Source organism: Varroa jacobsoni, unplaced genomic scaffold (assembly GCF_002532875.2).
Source record: "Varroa jacobsoni isolate VJ856 unplaced genomic scaffold, vjacob_1.0 scaffold_545, whole genome shotgun sequence".
NCBI lineage: Eukaryota > Metazoa > Arthropoda > Arachnida > Mesostigmata > Varroidae > Varroa > Varroa jacobsoni.
Genome location: NW_019213447.1, coordinates 97625 through 116799, shown reverse-complemented (window position 1 = coordinate 116799; position 19175 = coordinate 97625). Strand labels below are relative to the sequence as shown.

General features: G+C 37.1%; 1 protein-coding gene and 1 long non-coding RNA gene across 4 annotated transcripts; one reads left to right on the top strand and one right to left on the bottom strand.

Annotated features, from left to right (window-relative positions):
* The first annotated feature begins 66 nt into the window (after positions 1-66).
* LOC147753348 (putative ATP-dependent DNA helicase Q1) lies at positions 67-6771 on the top strand. 2 transcript variants are annotated; one of them, XM_022834696.2, is made up of 10 exons: positions 67-218; positions 1275-1444; positions 1661-1799; positions 2194-2318; positions 2541-2771; positions 3048-3313; positions 3707-3875; positions 4045-4271; positions 4728-4941; positions 5131-6771. In XM_022834696.2, the coding sequence occupies exons 2-10, from the start codon at positions 1280-1282 to the stop codon at positions 5494-5496; spliced, it is 1902 nt and encodes a 633-aa protein (XP_022690431.1). In that variant the 5' UTR covers positions 67-218; positions 1275-1279; the 3' UTR covers positions 5497-6771. The 2 variants fall into 2 exon arrangements, with proteins under 2 accessions (XP_022690431.1, XP_022690434.1); XM_022834699.2 differs by lacking the exon at positions 67-218 and having other exon boundaries at positions 1286-1444; positions 2271-2318.
* LOC147753347 (uncharacterized) lies at positions 2586-18144 on the bottom strand. Of its 2 annotated transcripts, XR_015311459.1 has the most exons (5): positions 17477-18144; positions 16917-17040; positions 3804-3861; positions 3133-3288; positions 2593-2720 (listed from the first exon to the last, which is right to left on the bottom strand). It is a non-coding gene; the product is annotated as an uncharacterized LOC147753347 (long non-coding RNA). The 2 variants fall into 2 exon arrangements; XR_015311460.1 differs by lacking the exons at positions 3133-3288; positions 17477-18144 and adding an exon at positions 17203-17468 and having other exon boundaries at positions 2586-2720.
* Between the last annotated feature and the right edge of the window lie 1031 nt (positions 18145-19175).

The window sequence follows — 19175 nt, the reverse complement described above, 5'->3', positions numbered from 1 at the left end:
AAATAGCCAATCCACAGATACCCACGAAGGCTCAGAACGGTGCATGAAATACATTCAATTCCGATTCAATGTATATGAATTTCAATCTATTGATAAAGGAAAATCTTTGGCTGGATAATGTGTTGATTTTCTGACAATGATGAAAGTTGTATATGTGAATGCGTAAGCATTATTTCAAGTGGGAAGACATCCGAAAGCTTAAATTTGCTACGAGCAAGGTATTTTAAATTATTCCTATAAGGAGAACTTAAGGTGTTTATATCATGTTAACCTAAGCTTCAGCTCAAAGTGATTTTATTTCAAATAGAAAGCTTAATTTCTGTAGTCAGATATTTTAAGTGTAAGATATCGTTTTTTTGCTAATATAAAGGCTACATTTTTAACAGAACTGTGCACTATCATTTATTGAAAAAGGATGTAGTCAACAATGATAAGTAATGATATATGCCTATTAAATGTCAAACTTATTTGCCTTTATCAAAATGGAATAAATGGGAGCTATTCGGTCGATAATTGACCAGTGGCAATATATATATATATATATATATAAAAGCAGGATGCAACCTTGTGCAATACATATTATATGCTTTTAATTCAGGCTACACGCAAAAGTATTCGTATCTGCCACATTCGTTGATTTTCAAAAGAGTTACTGATTTGGGTTAGTGCAGTTCGGTGGCAACGTTTTTTGACTGCTGAATTTTTTTTATTTTGAACCCCATTAACCTAAATATAGTCTTTCTGAAACTTTTTACTGAAAAGTCGTTATCAATCTAGTTATTGGGAATATCACATATGTAACTAAATCTAAACTCTTTATTTAATATTAATTAATTTGTTTTTCAAAACACGGGAAATGGTTAAAAACTCATCCTATTGGGTTGCGTCGCAGCAATTTCTTGCATTTAAAATTGATATTTAAGTTTAAGAACATCTAGTGGCTAGAAACATCTAGTGATATAATTTTTTCTGGACGCGGCAACCTTTATACAATAGACATTTAAGTTTCAAGGATAAAGAATATTTCAGTTGGACCATGTATTAAAAGGACGGAGGCTACTCTATTCCACACTAAAGCTAGATGTGAGATAGGGCTGAGATTCATGCATACACAAATTTACTTTATAATTTATTTTAATAATTAATACAATTATTTCACTTCCAAATTTGAAATCAGGATCGTGTTGCGTTATGTTGTGTGGAAATAGTAAACTCTGATGATAAATGCAGTTATATGATGCACATATATTTCAAATGTTTGGCACATATTCCAGAGGCCATGGCCGGAGCTAACAGCTCAATGGCGTCAGTAGCTGAGAAACGCCGTCTTCGAGAGGTAGAGTCGGCGCTTGAAGAAGTTCGTAAGAAAATACGCGTACTCAGATCTGAGCAAGCCAGCCTCGAGGATGAAAAGAAAACTCTCGAGCAGATTATCAAGAGTCAGGTAATTATCAAGGCACAGCGCTGAGCTTGGGCTATATATTGTCGAGTCGATTGTCATCTGTAGACAAGTTGCATTTAAGGTACAATACTTCTCGGACCTATTACTTCTGAGGTTGCAGAGTTTATAATATGAGTTCTTTCGTGATGTACTTGCTGTGTACATTCCTCCTAGTCAATAACTGCACTTGTATTTTTAATATGATGTGTGTGGTTACAGGTGGTACGTCAAGACGGCCAAGAGTTCCGTGGGAGCAATTTTCCATGGTCAGAAAAGATTGGTAGCCTGCGTAAGGATGCTTTCGGAATTGAAGCGTTTCGAGGCATGCAGGAAACTGCCATCAATTGTATTCTTTCAGGTGCTTACAGGTCCTTTTTGTATCCTAGCGCATTGTACTGAACGGAACTATCTGCAGACAGTATCTATAAAGAGTAATATGTTAGCTTGTTAAAGCATCATATACAGCTTTATATAAAAGCTGACAGATCGAAATGCTTGGAAAGAGTTTCTACTTTCTCAAAGAATGTTCTGAAAAAAATATGTTGACTTTATCAACTTGACCTAATTTCATTAACGTGGAAAACAAGACATGTTCGTGTTGTTGTTGACTGTTACGGTTACCCATGTTAGCTTACACGGATACAATCACTATACTGTTGCGTTCAATATATTGTTAATTCATATGCAATATTTTCAAATTATGATTTAATAAGAAGAACGATTGTTCTGGGAGTTCTGTTTTTCTTTTGCAGGCAAAGATTGTATACTAATAATGCCTACTGGAGGAGGGAAGAGTTTAACCTATCAACTGCCTTCTATGTATCTGCAGGGTCTCACGATCGTAATCACACCTCTTGTCTCGCTGATGGAAGATCAGGTATGCTTTTTCGTGCAAACAGAAAAACAAGCTTAGCTGGTTCTTCATTAAAACTTCTTGATTGCAGCTTGTGAGAATTTCGCGTTAATGCTATCAATCACAATCAAACTGATTACATACGTTACTCGTGCTTTGTAGTTTTTTTAATGTTTTTCAGTCTTAAAGGCCTTTGCTCGATATACCTAAAGATATACCTTCTGTTTACACGCACATTGTGTATAGGTCATGCAGGTTCAGACGCGTTGTCCTACTTTGCCAGTAGCATGTCTTCATTCGCAACTTCCACGCGAGGAAAGTTCCTCGATCCTCAAGCGAATGCTATTTCCGTCAACGAGTGAAAATACGCTGTTACTCTATGTGACTCCGGAGCGACTTGCAAAGTCGAAGCTCTTCATGAGTAAGCTGCAAAAATGCTGGGAATTAAAAAAGCTTAAACTTCTTGCTATCGACGAGGTTCGTGAATGAGTAAAGTTGTATATAGAGTGCTAAATCTGCGTATCTTTTAATCCATGATTTCTTAACGTGGGTGCACAAACACATCTGCCGTAACTGCATACGTGTGGTTCATGTGCCAATTGTTTATATAGTACACCTTATCAAAGTCACTTTAAAAGATTTCCTAGTGTTCTAGTACTATGTTAAATTTACGTTTTAGCCTGAATGTATTGTAGTTACTATAGTGTGCATTTACAATAGTGCGGAATGTTAAAGAAGAACTGCTCATTTCAGGTACATTGCTGTTCGCAGTGGGGCCACGATTTTCGCCCGGATTATAACTATCTTGGCATTTTAAAGAAGCAGTTTCCAGGCGTACCAGTACTTGGTTTAACAGCTACTGCCTCCCGTACGTTGGCTGCGGATGTTATTGAAATGTTGTCACTTGATGAAGATCTCGCCATTTTACGAGATGCTTTTGATCGACCCAATTTGAAGTATAGTGTTGAACGGGCGCCACAGGATGTCCCAAACGCTATCGGAACCCTTATCAAAAGCCGGTTAGTTATATTTTCGCTATGATTTAACTCAAAGGTATCATGTGCAGCAAAATATCAGATCAATACCAGTTGATGCGAGAAGAATTGTGATACTGATTTTTTTATGAGATAAGTGTAACTGAATCATAGTAGCTGAAGCTTAAACGATCGAAAGCTGTTATACAGAAAATGTATGTACTAAATCTTTCTATGTCGCAATAATAATAATGCGAAAAATATTAGTTTATTCTGTTCTTTTTTTAAATTTAACTTGAATAATAAAGCTGTTAATATTACACCTATACGGTGGTTTTGATAAGTTTTAGCACAATAGAACTGTATGCAATGATGCAGAGGAAGTATATGTCGATGACGGTACTAATTGAGATGAGAATTATTTATTAATATGTATAGGTATCGCGATCAAACGGGTATCGTATATTGCTTCTCAATAAAAGAGGCGGAAGACGTAGCTGTACATCTCTCTTCAAAGCATGGCATTTCAGCTTACCCGTATCATGCTTCTCTCGAATCCGAAAAACGTTCAAAGGTACACCGGCGATGGTCATCTGGAAAGATTCAGGTTAGTGTTAGTAGCCGTGTCCTAAATTATTAACATACGGAAAATGCAAAAAGGTAGTAATTACTCCATAAGAGATAGGTAGCCCTGTCAGCAATTAAATACTGATTGTATTCGGTATGCCGTTATGGATAAATTTCGTGTATAAAGCTTAACTTATTTCGTTTCACAGGTAGTGGTTGCAACAGTTGCCTTTGGAATGGGCATCGACAAAGCAAATGTTCGGTTCGTGATTCACCACACGATACCAAAGTCTATGGAAAATTATTATCAGGAGTCTGGTAGGGCCGGACGTGATGGTCTACCTGCGGACTGTATCGTTTTTTTTCGTTTTCAAGATATTTTCCGTCAGTCGTCAATGGTCTACGCTGAAAAGAATGGCGCCAAGAATCTCTACAGGTTGGAATTTTCGAATTTTTTCAGTTGTATACTTTAAACGTTCTTTATATTATGGTTTCGATAGGCAACGACCCAAATGAGACGAGAGGGTCTCGTTACTCCATCGCTAATAAAACTATTGAAAAAAATATTACTTAACTGGAAAGGGGAGTTCATTGGGTAAACTAAAAGTTGCCTTTTACATTAAACCAATAAAGAATGGCCGGGAACGTTATTGATTTGAAAGAGAATGATCAGTAGACATATATGTGATATAAATTTATAGTAAAAAGTTAACAATAACAGCTGGTAAGAGGATCTGTTTAAATCTCTTAAGTAATTATGTACAGATGTCGTGTAAGCCAATAATAATGCACATTAAAGGTGAATTTGGCTTCCCTACAACGAATGCTTAGAATGAAAAACTATTCCTGCGCTTAGTCTATATTAATGTAATCTATTATTTGAAATATCTAGCGTCGTGGCATACTGTTTAGACCAAAGCCGTTGTCGGCGATCTCTTTTGGCCAAGTACTTCAGCGAGGACAAGGATTCGCCTACATGCTCCACATCAATGGTTATCAATCGGCAAGGCTTTTCTAAGTCTCAAGAAATAAAATGCGATAATTGTGCGCATGGACACCAACCGCGCACCTCCGACGTGTCCAATGTTATCAAAATCATGAGTCAAGTGAGTTATGTTTTTATTTCATGACAGTGAATTTTTTTACCTATTGAAGAACAGCAGTTAACTGACTTTTCCACCTCCGATAAGACAAATGGAATAACTCAGCAAATCTTGTTGAACTAATATATCGTGTTAACGTTGTATGGTCAATTGATATGCGCAACTTGTATGTAAATATTGTTTATTATTTAGGTACTTGATGAAGCTGAGATCGGTGAGATCCGGTTAACCGGCAATAAGTTGGTCGAGGCTCTCCGAAAAAAAGGTAAGGACCGTACCTCACTACCCAAAGAACGTCTAGAGGAGCTAGTGTCGTGGAGTCTCTGTCAGGGTTATCTCGAAGAGAAGTTCCACTTCACGCCCTACTCGACTATACCCTTTTTGTCAGCTGGAATGAAAATGTCGGACGTGGTCAGTGGAAGAGATCGTGCCCTTATGGAGTGTGTTCCTCTCGGAGATGGAAACGGGAGTAATGCATCAAGTACCAGTAAAAGCGTTTTTGCTGGAGAGAAAAGAAAACGATCTCCAGGCATTGTAACCGTTGCCGATGACGACTGAGTAACATCTTTTTTCATATATTTTCAATGAAAATACATATTGTATTCTTCAAAACTTTTGAACACGGTATGTACTGTCTGAAAATACATAGGAAAAGTTAGTAAGCTTTAGGCCATTCTCAAAATGTGTACTTCGTTCGTGGCGAAGATGTTCGTCTTTAGCTACAAACAAGTATGAGTGCATATAGTGCGTAATTAAAACGGAAACGTATGCAAATGGTATATACATATATCGAAGCAGGATTAATTTGTTTCTGAAAGATTGTTAAATGGCTTGCCAACTAAGTCGGTACTTAACATATGAGCTTGGTTTGAGAAGAACCTTGGTTTGGTTAAGATGCTTGTTGTCAAAGATGTTCAATAAAATTTCGCTAGTACACACTATTATCAATTTGACAACATATTCAACATGTAAATCGAAATGTTTTTGGTAAGCCTGTATGATCCATGATCGATGTTTCAATCGATATTTTTGTCTGCTTACTCGCTGTTTTAATTTTCTTTATTGCTTTTATTAAAAAAATCCGAATAATATCTATAATGTAAAAAAAGCTACTTAAATAATTTGCGCGCTCACGCAAAATATACTTGGGTTGCAGGAAATATAAAATATATAATTTCAGTCTCTAAACCTGCTTCAGAATTCCCAAGCAGGATTAGCCTTGTGGTACGTTATATTGTTTGTTTTTACAAAAAGCTCGGGCGTTTCATTACAATGTACATGTTCATTGTCTGCGGCGCGTTGGGAACCCATTTAGACAAGAATATACCGGAAGGAGGCTTAATAATTAACGGTAGTCATACACTAAAAAGTGTAGACAAACTTAATTTGTTATATCACATAATCATTATATTAATGTATGATATATTCTATATTAATATATGACTATTAATAAAGGGATCTGTCAGAGTTTCTTAGTGCACGATTTAATGCACACACTTTTTTCAGCAATTGTTGTGAGAAATCGAATTCATTTCGGGAACTACTTTTCCAAAGCCATATTTTACTACGCTGCCATGAAGTCGGCTATTACACTTAGGACTACGAGTAAGCATTTTGTTTTACACCAGAAGGAGTTGTGCATGTTGCATAAGATCTCTACGTGAACTGCACATACTATTGTATACGAATGATTTATAGTAGAAGTTATTAAGTAAAAGGGAAAGCCATTATGATTTTAGACATAACACGGCGATATCGCAGCACGTTAACCATAAATCAAATTTGTATATTCGTTGATCTTACCCTAAAATATAGAACAGACGGTCTTTCGATTGCAGCTGGTAGTTATTTGCGGGAATATTTCGGATTAAATTAAGCCCTAAAAGAGTACTGCATCTCACTCTAAAATCTCTATCCGACACATATGAAGACGAGCCAAAGTAATAAAGATATCCTCACTATGCATTGCATCCTGCAAAGCCGAGGGCGCGGCGAAGATTCAAATAATAATATCTGGTGGCATTATGAAAGATATACAACACTTAGGTCAGTGTCACAAATCTTGATTTCGTGGTCGGCATGTCCGTCTTACTGCGAGATGAGCTCTTCGTCATAAAAAGTCATGCTATCGATGTAGTTGTCTCTTCAGGTGAAACCTTGCGCATTTTGTTCCCATCGGGTATGCAAAATGTGCGAGGGATAACCACGTCCGGAGACAATAACTTTGTGTAAACATAATCTGGCAGGATATTTTTAATAGGCAATACTAAGAGAACTCCCAGCGCTGAGCTTGTATTCGACAGCGAGAATAGTACGAATTTGCAAGTTGTCAAATTAAACGAACATGTAATAAAACTAGTTTGTGTTGATAGAAAAAGAGCTGGCCATAAAATAAGTCGTTTACGATCGTCTCGGAAAATTGGTGTCCGACGAAACAGTCTTTACATCACCTAGACTAGCTAGACTCTTTCCAGTGGGGGTACATAGCGAGCGCAATATAATGTTTTTATGTGTACAAATAAACCTAATAATCTTAATTTGAGTAGCGTTAATGTAGAAATGAAGTGTGAAAAGGCCTTACATTCGCATAATTGCGCGTAGCCTGTGGAAGCAATCGAGAGGGCAGATCGATTGTATGTGTCAATAATGACAGTAAAATTTCAGTAGACATCTTTTGTGATCAACTCTAGCGACACCCACAATATGAAAACGATGTCCTTTGGGCCAGCAAATTATCGAGTTGTTTTGACTCCATATGTCGATCAGAAAGAGCTATCATGACGAACTTGATAGTTAAAGGGCACGAAAATGTTAAAACCGTAATGTTTCCAGAAAAAGGCACCTAATTGAAATTACACGTTGGTATTGTACTATAAGTGGGCCTTGGTAAATTAATCCGTTCTGATTTCCGAGCTATATCAATTCGTACTTTCGTTTTATGAACAGTTCAATGTGCCTTTTCGTCTATTAAAACTTGGTGCCCTTGATTTGGTAGGAAGGCTTTTTTGGGCAGCTTTAACAAACGCGCGAAAATGGCCACACAAACTTATAAACGTTCTTATATAGATTTAACGTTACGTAACAATTACTTGTTGCCGCGAATAAACTCCTCCATCATCGACAACTAAAACGGGTTTACCTTGTATTGAAACGTTCTAAAATTGCTATTTTATTTTTTCAGTTGCTCAAACTTCTTCAGAAAAACCTTTATGGGAAACATTGCAACTTTTCCGTCCCGGTTCCACAGTGATTTTACTCATAGTAGGTAAAGGTTAGTCATCAAATTTATGATTGGTGTTGTCCTTGCTAAATCGATATTTCGTGCAAAGTATCTTGAGTTCTGTTGAATTCTGGAGTAGCGCAGCAGATCTTAAACCAAAAACGGAGCATGAAACTGATTTATTCGACTTTCAGACGGCACACATCTTAGCACGACCTTACTTATAGGCCATCTAGAGCTACTTTTACAACTTTTATGAAATTGCTCCTGTAGTCTGTTGTGATTGTAGGATTGCTGCCTTTACGAATATCACTACCGCGACCAGCTAATCTGCTTCTGTCATTACGAACTTTGTCAAAACATACATTTAGCTGTGGTATTCACTTAATATTACTCATTTATGCCAATCATAAATAACTTTTCTTCTGAATAGAGTTCTTTAGCCTTAGACTGTACAATACGTGGATATCAGAACAGGCTTCTACACAAATACAGCCTGGTATTTTGCTCGAAAAATTACGGTAGCCGATTGTCGTTCATGTTAGAAGCATCCATACATATTAGTCTCTTTATTTTTTTCATTACTTGATCATAAAATGCACATCAATGTCGGCCCTGCCATGCGATGCCTACGCGAGCCACAAAACAAAATTTTTCTATTGAAAATTTTGAATACGTATCGTTCTTACCTTATGTTTTGTTGTTTAGAAAGGTTTTTCGAACATCCGAAAGTAAAATGCGTAAATTCACCATACATTACGTAAAATTATCTGCGTACCTAAATCTTCCAAATTCCACTTTCGTCGTTATTTATTATACATCTTCAATGACAATATCAATTTTTTTGCTAGAATTGTGCGTATTTACTTCCTGTATTTCGATATTATTATTCACATTGGATCCTAACTCGTTGCTGCTTAGTTCTGTTTTTCGCCGTACAGAATCTAGCCTCGCCGAAACGTTGTGTAAGTTAAACAGTTATAATGGTGCATACCAATAAGGTAAAGTGTTTAATATCGCAGATGATTTCAGAAATCTACTTTATTTAAATTGATCTTTAAATTCCTGCGAGGTTTAGAATGCATGAACATGATTTTATTTTAGTACCGTTATAAATATTCTTGCTATATTGCTGGTTTCTTGTCTTAACATTTATCACAAGTGTGTTTTCAAGTGGCTGAATTCGAGATAGAGACTTATATTTTTCAAGACAGCAAGGTTTTTTGTCGAATGGCCATATTCATAAGATCTGTGTCTCTACGAAATTCACCACAAGATATCGATGTTATAACGGGAATCAAAACGACTCGATCTTTTGCTGATTCAAATTTAAAAGTGCTTTTAGTCTGAACATTAGGGCTGGTGATCATGTTGCGACTGCGATAGACGTTAGAAACGCAACGTTTCCATTTTGTATTACGTCGGTATAATACAAATTTTCGCTATGCAGGAACATTCTCTGCCGCTGAATGCCGATTAGGAATAGGTTATTGTGGCTTTCATGACAAGCCAAAAAAATCGTCCCGTCAGCACCGTGCAACCATCGATAAAATCTCCTGTGGTAAGTTGGGAGATTTCTGCGTCGAACACAGTTACTTCATGCATACTGCGAGTTAACCGTCCAAAACTTCGTTCTTGGCAGTGATCAGAAGAAGTTCCAGGATTTCAAGGATGACTATTTAAATGTTTTCAAATACTTGTCATTTTCTCCATAGAACAGATAACTAATAGTTACAGTTTTTATGAGTGCAGTAATGTTTTTAGCGCTATTGATAAGAATAAATGTGCCCAGAGTCTCCAGAGCTTTTACTTAGGATATTTTATCCACCCGGAGGTGCAAATTACGTTCTGACCATTAGCCTACTAAATGTAAACTAATCGACAGGGCGAAGATAGGACATAAGTATAATATACGCAAACTATTATAACTACAATGGAGCACGACGCTATTGAAGTAGCCATGAATAGAACGGTGTAATGAAAAAAATCTCAAACCTTAATTTAAGGCAGCATGTAGGCAACGAATTATCGTTGGCTTAACAAGAATATAGTGTTATGCATAAATAATTAGAATAATTATGCGCATTGCCTGAAGAACGCACAATTATAGTTTATTAGCAAATAGTTATAAGGTACCACGGTAGCGTGCATGCGTGCACAAGGTGTCCTAACCTAAATGAAGCACAGAGCCATATCCAATGTATAATGTTAGTTGAGCGACTGAGATCTTGATGTAGTACCGCTGCTGCTTCTAACTGGTTTTTTCAATATGAAATTTATCATGCTGTCACATTTGTAGACTAAACATGTGTTTATGGACAAAAAGCTCACTTTCGCGGGACAAAATTATCTAAAAACGGCGATGTTGCTATCTTTTCCCTCTTCTGAATATAATCCACCTAGTTCAGTTTGAACTAAACAAAAACATTCATATTTGCCTAAATAGTGCATATATTATAACCGAAATGTACAGTTGTGGAATAGGTCAACCACAACGTTCGGACTGAATTATCTGAGAAGACTTGGAAATACAGATGCAATTATTTTTAAAGCTACTTCTTTCATCGGTAAAAACACTTAAATATCCAGTAGTCAGCGCGTCCGACGAAGCGTCATTAAAATGGAGTATATAACAGAACGATATGTATTGTTTAGTTTATGAATCGAGATCTACAACGAAGTCATTAACTTGATGTTTGTTGTGCGTTATTTTGAGCTTGAAAGACCTTCAACTTCGTCGTTAAAGTGATGAAATGCTAGCCATCACAAATTTAACACTATTAGTAACCTTTTAGAAATTTATAGCAAATGTTCAGCTACGATTTCAACAATTGTGTTATTTCATATCGCGAATTGTTCGCTCGAGACGGAGCACAAGACTACCTGTCAGGAAAAGATTAATCTTCAATCTGCTGGAGGTACGCTGATAGAGTCACAGTTCAAAAGGGTCAAGATACAGTACGGCAGTATGATTGGCTGTGTTTTCGAAGCTGTTTATAGAATGAAGGTGATTGACGGGATCAAAGGCACATCGATTGTTTGATTCGGCTTCCGCAAATGGCAGAATTAAGATGTAAACGAGCCAAGTTCCAGGCTTCAGGCGTATGCAAGAAATGTCTTAAAAAGCAGCCAATGAAAGAAGGCAGCAGGAGCAATACACACAAAATAGCAACAGGTTGGATTCAGTAGCATGTATCACGTCTTTTATCAGCAGAGGTCGCAGTAGTACTATCAAATCGTTCAAATCGGAATGCATAAATGAGTATGTGTTTTTGCTAAGCTATTGATATTCTTATTACATTAATTCAAAGCATTCATTTTTACGCTGATCCGCGGTGAAAACATTTTATGAAAGAGTCACATTTCATGCACTCCGTTTGTGGATAACGCGGTTCAGTCATTGCAGTTTACGCTTAGAGAACGCGGCCAAGCGGCGACGCATGTATGGGCTTTGTAAGTGATTTGAAGAGGTTTGCACAATATCTACTACCTTACATATTCTTGGAGAGGTGCATGCACGGTTGGAATGGCTTTTGCAGACCTCCAAGCATCTTCAAAGTTGAAGCCTAAACCGGTCGTTGAACAAGTCTTTTCAGTGCCGTTTAAAATAAAAGAGACACCATCGTTTACTTTTACTGGTGTTAATTTCACTAGGTAAACCTTTTCTAAGAGGAACAACAGATCACAGGCAAAAGCCTATGTTACTCTGTTTCCATGTTCAAGGATTTTAATGAACTGAACATATAAACTTAGCTCAAATTTGATTATTTCAACATGCAACACATTGTCAGAAGTAATAAAGTCAACTTCCGATCACGCGCAAACGTTCCAATGAATAGCAGGGGGATTGGAATACGTTTTTGCACATTAATGGCAAGTAAATTCGGGCATCAGTGCTTTATTGGTACGGATTCAGTAACATACATTCTAATGACTGTACTAGGTATAACATATGTCCTAGTGCATGTCATCATAACAATATTTAGAGATGAAACTTTTCTTGCGCCGGAATGAGCGCAGCATGATTAACATATCCCTGCTAGGCTTAGCAACAATGATCATCTGAAAATTACCCCTTTAAGAAGCTACTTCTTATTTGGAAGAGTGAGTTTTAGCATGGATATGGCTTAAATAAATATGATTTAATTTCATTCCAGTAAATATACTTTTGGGATGTTTTTAGGCACAATTAAAAAATGTGGGAAAAAAACGCTGCTTGTGTCTTTGTGCGTAATAACCGACCCAATGGTGGCTTACCCCACGCTCGCTTCCAAAGACGTTGTGTTACCCAAATATAACGAGATGCTAGAAACAGTTCATTTGATAGTATAGATTCCTTTACCATGTATGAAGTCAAATCTTTTTATATATATACACCAGCGTTACGATGACTCTCGTTTGTTCGATTCGTTACAATCTAACCCGTTAACCTTCTGAATTTTATTCATTAGTCTATTCTGATATGTTTGCCAACGACCTCACCTAACTGTAGATCTGTGTCTTGTTGGCTTTTGATAGGTTTCTATAATGTAATGACGGGGTTTTTCTAGTGTTTTGACTGACCCTGCTTCGGGAACGCACATGAGTAGGGTTTACCACATAAGTAGGTTTGCCGAACTTTAAGGAAGGTACGTGAGTCTTAGACTTGTAAAACATATTGCTATACCTACTGATTCTATTTCCGGAATGTCGCCGACGTAATAAATAGCTACATATTTTACAAAATGAAAACCTAATAAAAATGGCATGATAATTTTATATGTTTCAATTGATGTACTAACTTGTTTTTTAGGATATCGCTTCTTTAATCATCTTTTGTCAACAAGTGGTTACCTCTGTGTTGCATGAAGACTGGTTAGCATGGTAATTCTGTCTTTAGGAAATTTCCAAACATTGAGGATTTTTATATTGTGTTAATTTTTTATAATAAATATGTATACCTTTATTTTGATATCTTGTGTCTTTTTTCTCAAAATGATTCAGGAATGTTTTCTCGAAAATCAGCTCAATATTAACTGCTCTAACTTCCAATTGGCATTTTTTGAAATGCGCTCAAGTAGCCATTCGAAATGCATCTCCACTCTACTGTCACGTGGGCAATACGAACCCGTCAATACAATTTTAACCATTTTTACGCCGAAATATTCATTTTAAGTATAGGAACATGTATTACCATTTTACCCATCTCGTCGATTGGCATCAAGAAAAAAACTTTTCCATAAAACGCTAAATTAGGTTTTCGCCTTTCGGGGGTAATTTTTAACCTGAGAATTGAAAAATGAGAAAAAACAACGCCAAAAAAACAGGAATTGTAAAAAACATCAGATTCTCCTAATTAACATTGTTGTCTATAAGATGAAAAAAAACAAACTTTATAGGGAAATCATTATTTATCCAGTTACTTCCATCCTACGCGTAACTCTTCGAAGAATGAAAAGGCTAGATACAAATTTAAGGGGTCGATCTGAGTCCGACAGACATACAGGCAAGGGTTTTTTTTTAATTTAGATGAAACAATTATTCAAGCAGCATTTAGCTTGATTCAAAAGAAAATGATCAAAAGAAAATTGATTAGAGATACGAGCAGAGCTACAGCGTTGCGGCCATCATTTACACATTGGATACCTGGCCTTAATCGCCATCTAAAAATGTGTGCAAAGTTGCAAGATGTCTAACAGGGAAAACGTAACATTAGCTATTTAATTACACATATTGCATAATTTAGCTAGTAGTAAAGGAATAAAGCTTGGTGGCAAGTGGCGTTCAAAAGAAGCATAAAAATATTTGACCATTATGCCGCGTTTTGAAGCATACATATAACCAAAGACTGACGTAAAGCATTGTTGACTGGGGAGGATTCAACCTCTTTAGCAAATGTTGAAAAGGAACATCCGCCAAAAGTGCGAATGTACGCAAAGCGCAATCCAGATACTTCACGGTTTTACAAAAATAAAAGGCAAAACACATGATACTAAGGATACAGCAGAACACATTTGATTAGGACGTCAGTTGTCACAATATCCTGTGTTGTGAAAACTCTACCTATCTCGTCATTTAGTGCACAAGTGTTAATTAAGTTGTAAAATTTAAATCGATTTTGAAATTAACCAATTCAGTTTTTTTATTTATTATCTCTCAATGTATAAATTAAACGTAAAAACTGAGAGGAGACTTTATTATTAGTATCTTCTTAAAGGTGACTTTATACCTATGTTAAAAGTAATTTTATACCTATGCTAACATGGTAATGTCGGAAACATTTGAGTTGATTGTTGAAAGCGCTAGAAGATCGAAGCAATTACCGCAGAGTCGATTTAGATCTAAAGTGTTTGTTCAATGCCTAGAAAGATCTTATATGTGTTATAGCTACCCTATAGGTACGGCATCAGATATATACCTAAAGCTTCTTCGTTCTCCTTCATTCGGGCCTCATGCTTATCTGTCATATAAAGCTATTTCCATACAGAGCTTAAGCTAGCTCAGACTTTCAACATTTCTCGTTCCGTACATTCGACTATTCCACCGATGTTCATCTTTTCAACACGTTTCCGGCCGTTTATCTTGACATGTATTCAACCTATCCAGGTTTCATGCGCCGTAACAACTGTTAATAGTACGATCCTTGGACTACTATAATCATCAAACACATTAAGAATCGGTATGGATCGTAGAGATCACCTTCTAAGTAGACATATTGAATCCCAACGTTGTCTATGTCCCCTGAGTCTAATTAATCAGCTCACAGGTTAATTTGCTAGTCCTTGCTAAGATTGATTGTGATTTCGCGTCAAAAAACATCTTCTGTAATATTTATGGTCGTTATACAACACTACACAAATACACACTTACTAAACTTAATAGAGAAATAGCGTGTTTTTCGGAGTGATAGGGTATTGCATAAATTCGACACTATAATTATCCAACGGTTAGACCAAAAACCAATGTCCCAATTACTATGCCACGTCATCGGAGATACGAGAAGATATCGGAAGCTTCAATATGAACATTTTCTTTCTAAACGCGTTGCCTTTTTCAAGGAACGCATATTGGTCAGTTCATATGAGATTTGCGAATATTTCTTGCTCCATTAGTTACTTATAATTGTTTTTCATTATAAGATTAGAGCTGTTGAGCAATAAGTGTACATTGTTTAGGAGAATCTTTCAGTTAAAAGCAGATAACACCTTGAACAGTGAGTCATTTTCGTATATAAAAGGTCAATACGGGTGAATAGAAGACAACTGATTTATACGGTTGAACAGTGTTATTGTGAGAGCAGTAAACAACTCCTCGATCACAATATAAAAAAATAGTGGTATAAACTACGATCATTGTGCCACAAACCGAGTATCTAAGCATTTTCATAATCAGGGTCATCTTTTTTTTATATTTTCCCACTTACAAAACATGTAAACTGTATACCGCACAGACTTCAATGACCGACAAAAGATATACCTTGTGCAGCTATTAGAAACCGATCGATTTGAATGATTCTTACGGTTAATCTCAGGTTTAGCATTATTCACTGGCATCGTCATGCTTATGTATATATATATATATATATATGTAGTACAATTCGGATGCGATGATTCATAGAAAGAAGCCCCTGCACTCGGTCAATTGGTGTTATCCGATCTGGTATCTCGAAGCTTCGGAAAGCCACTTGATATGTCGCAATTTCCCAAGAACACGGGAACACTGCGACACGTTAATGTGATACTGCGTCGTACTTATCTGTTACGGGTAATGCATTACAATTAAATAAATTGAGCCAAAAAAATATTTCTACATCCATCAATTAGTGGCCAGTGCTAAAGTGTGTTTTTACTAAACTCAGGAATATGTGAGGTGGTCTAAATTCAAGACCGCGCATAGACACAGTTCACTTGGTGTTGGGAAAACCAGGTGCTAGCCATTGTAACAGTGTTAAACGTATAACTCAAATCATTTATCCACCCTTTCATGCACAGACTAACAGTCTTCCGCGTTGATTTTTCTCCTAGATTATGTCCTTGTCAGGCTATCGCAGTACCTTGCACCTAAAAGAATATGAATTCATTTGCCAATTATGGAAATATTACCAAATACAAAAAAGTGAAGAAATTACATGTGTGAAATATTACTTTTTAACTCCAAGTGTAATGTTTTATAGACCCTGTTTCACCACCTCCTGAGCCAGTTTTGGGCAACGGAGTTTTTATGTGTAAAGAGCTCAAAATGTGTAGCAATACTTTCAAAAAGTTTTTTTTAACTGTAAGTACAAAACTTTGCAGCGTGCTTAGAAACTAAATTCAGGAAAAAAAAAAATTCTATGTGTATCTTACATGACTCGAAAGTTCAGTTAAAAAATGTTAGGGGAATTTGAACGCCGTTTACATAGAGAATCGTGCAGCGGCATATTCTTCTTTGAAAAACAATGGTATTCACTGCTGGACACTTCGAAGATATGCTCAGCTGTGATTTGTTGTTAGTTCTAAGATTGGGTAATAAGGTAGTTAAGGTTTCTGATACTAAATGATTGTATCTCTCTTTCAGATAATGACTCTTAACTCCTAAATCAATCAAAGTGCTTGGTACAAGGCTTAGTAGTTAAGAACCGACCTCCACAGCTGCTAAACCATTTCAAAGGCACGTAATGCAGAACCACCTACATCTAGGAGAAACACTTCTCTGCCGTGCAAAAGCGACCGATTATCGAAAACAGCAAGGGATGCGTGACTGCGTTTTTTTAGAATGTCGTCAGAACAACCCGACTTGCCTGATCCGAATCGCACATGGGTGCGTCCTTGAGGAATCATCAGATTTCTTCACTCAGTTGCTTCAAGGGGCAGAGCGTTCTGGGAGTACGGAACAGGGCAGACCGGCACTTCGGCTTGAAATATCTGTCAACGTTATCGATCTTTTATTAGAATACATCTATACCAACTAGATAATCCCAATCCCAGCTAGTCAAATAGTGCAGCTCGTCGTAGCCGTCAAGAAACTTCAAATGCCAGCGCTCATTGAGCAATTACATGACTATCTGAATCAAAATCTACACGCACGTATGCTCGATCCAGAGTTCCTTAATGGGTCAAAACATACAGCTGAATGATGTGGCCTGCTTAGGTGAAATACTTGAGAACTTAAGTCTTGATGCAGAGTTGAGAGGCGAGCTTGTCGCACAAATATGGCACTGGCTTGACAGTGATCCAGTTAACAATACACAGGCTGGAGAAAATTTAATTAGTCAACTTAATAATAATTCATGCTCCGGGGTCGACTTAGCAGTGAACGATGTGTATGACAAAGTGAAGATGAGCACGTGTGGAATATTACCTATGGAGGTTTTCCGACGGCAGCGCTTACTCATGAAAAGATACCACTCGACCAGAACAAGTCTCTAAGTCTATATTGTGTCGAAAACTACAGATGGTTTGTGCAAGCCACTAGAGATTGTCGACGGTATCCGCAAATATGTCAAGTGTGGCGGAAACTGGCAGCTTTAAGAGAAAAAAAGCTGTTTGTTGTAGAAAGCTATGGCATAATCGTCATCGACTCTGAATCAGTCTCCGGCCGGGCAAAATATTCGAGGGATCACAACATTCGGAGACGACATTTTAGTTTGGACTCGAAATGGAGATATACTTGTTATTTATAACGCTAACGATACAACTACTGTACTCGTGGAAATTGTTAGGTCCAATTATCTATTTGATGGAGAAAATCACAAGCATCTGCGAATACTCAAGTGGAATGAACAAACTTTCGAATTTCTTTTTGTTGAGACGACGAAAAAACTTCTTAGGCGATTAGTCAGCAATTCGCGTGGAATAATTGTGTCCGACGCTGAGATTTACCTGTCTGTCAAAGTAAAAGAAATGATACCGATCGGGACGCATGGCGACGACGAAACAGTTTTTGTAGTTCGTCATGAAGGTCAGAACGACCTATTTCTAATTGGTGTTCGAGGGGGGAATTCAGTGTGAGAGAACTCTTATCCTGTAAATGCTTGTATGCTGTTGACGCAATACAAAGTGGGAACTTAGCGTTTTTAACATTAATCACAACAGCGGCGCGATGGGAGCTCTTAACGATCAATTTGGACACCCAAAATAAGAGCACATTTGAACTCAAATCAGCTAAGGATCGAGTCACTTTAATTCCTGTTATAAAAAATAAGTATCTTAATGGGTTCGATAGAAACATGGATAGCTCAGACATGGGGCACAGGAACCCCACTGCAAGCGCCTTCAGCTTTAGAATTAGAGGTCCTTGCTTACCTTAAAAAGCGACTGCGATAAATGATAGAAAAAAAAGCTAGCTGTATGCAGAATGTACGATAGAATAATGATGAAAACCTAAAATATATAAACGGTAAATTTGGATTCAGGAACGCTGGAATAAATCTCACAGGTTTAGGTTAGCTAGACTACTTGAATTGTGTATTATTAATTTGCACCTATGCTATACATAATATCAACTACTGACATATAACTCTGTGGAAAAGCCGCTAAAAATCTACATCATGGAAAAATGAAAGAATTCTCTATACTTCGAAACATGAGCCTAGAATTTCATACTTTATATCAACAATAGTTTACGTAGCTGGGATCAGACGCTCATGGCGAGATCCTCCAAGTTCGTCTCTATGTTGAATTACCGTTTTTATAGAGCACTTGTAGAAAGCGTTTGGAATGCGTGTAAAAACTACAGGTACAAATGAACTACGTCCTTGGACAGGAATCAGTGAGCTAAGACTTCCTATATATGTTGCAACTAAAAAAACGCCTGTTTTTCCAAGGTGAACTACCTGTAGGTCTTACTTTCCGGTACTTTATCTTTCGCTGTGTTTCACCTGCAGACCTTACCACTATTAACAGTACGCAATTATATACACTTTATCGACCCACAAGCCCGCTTCCTCGGGTTTTCAAAACAACTTCGTAGGCTTGCACCTGAATAAAATACGAACAGAACTAAAGATTGAAATAGATGTCCGCTTATCTTACACATCCATACACGGGTGTGTAGTACA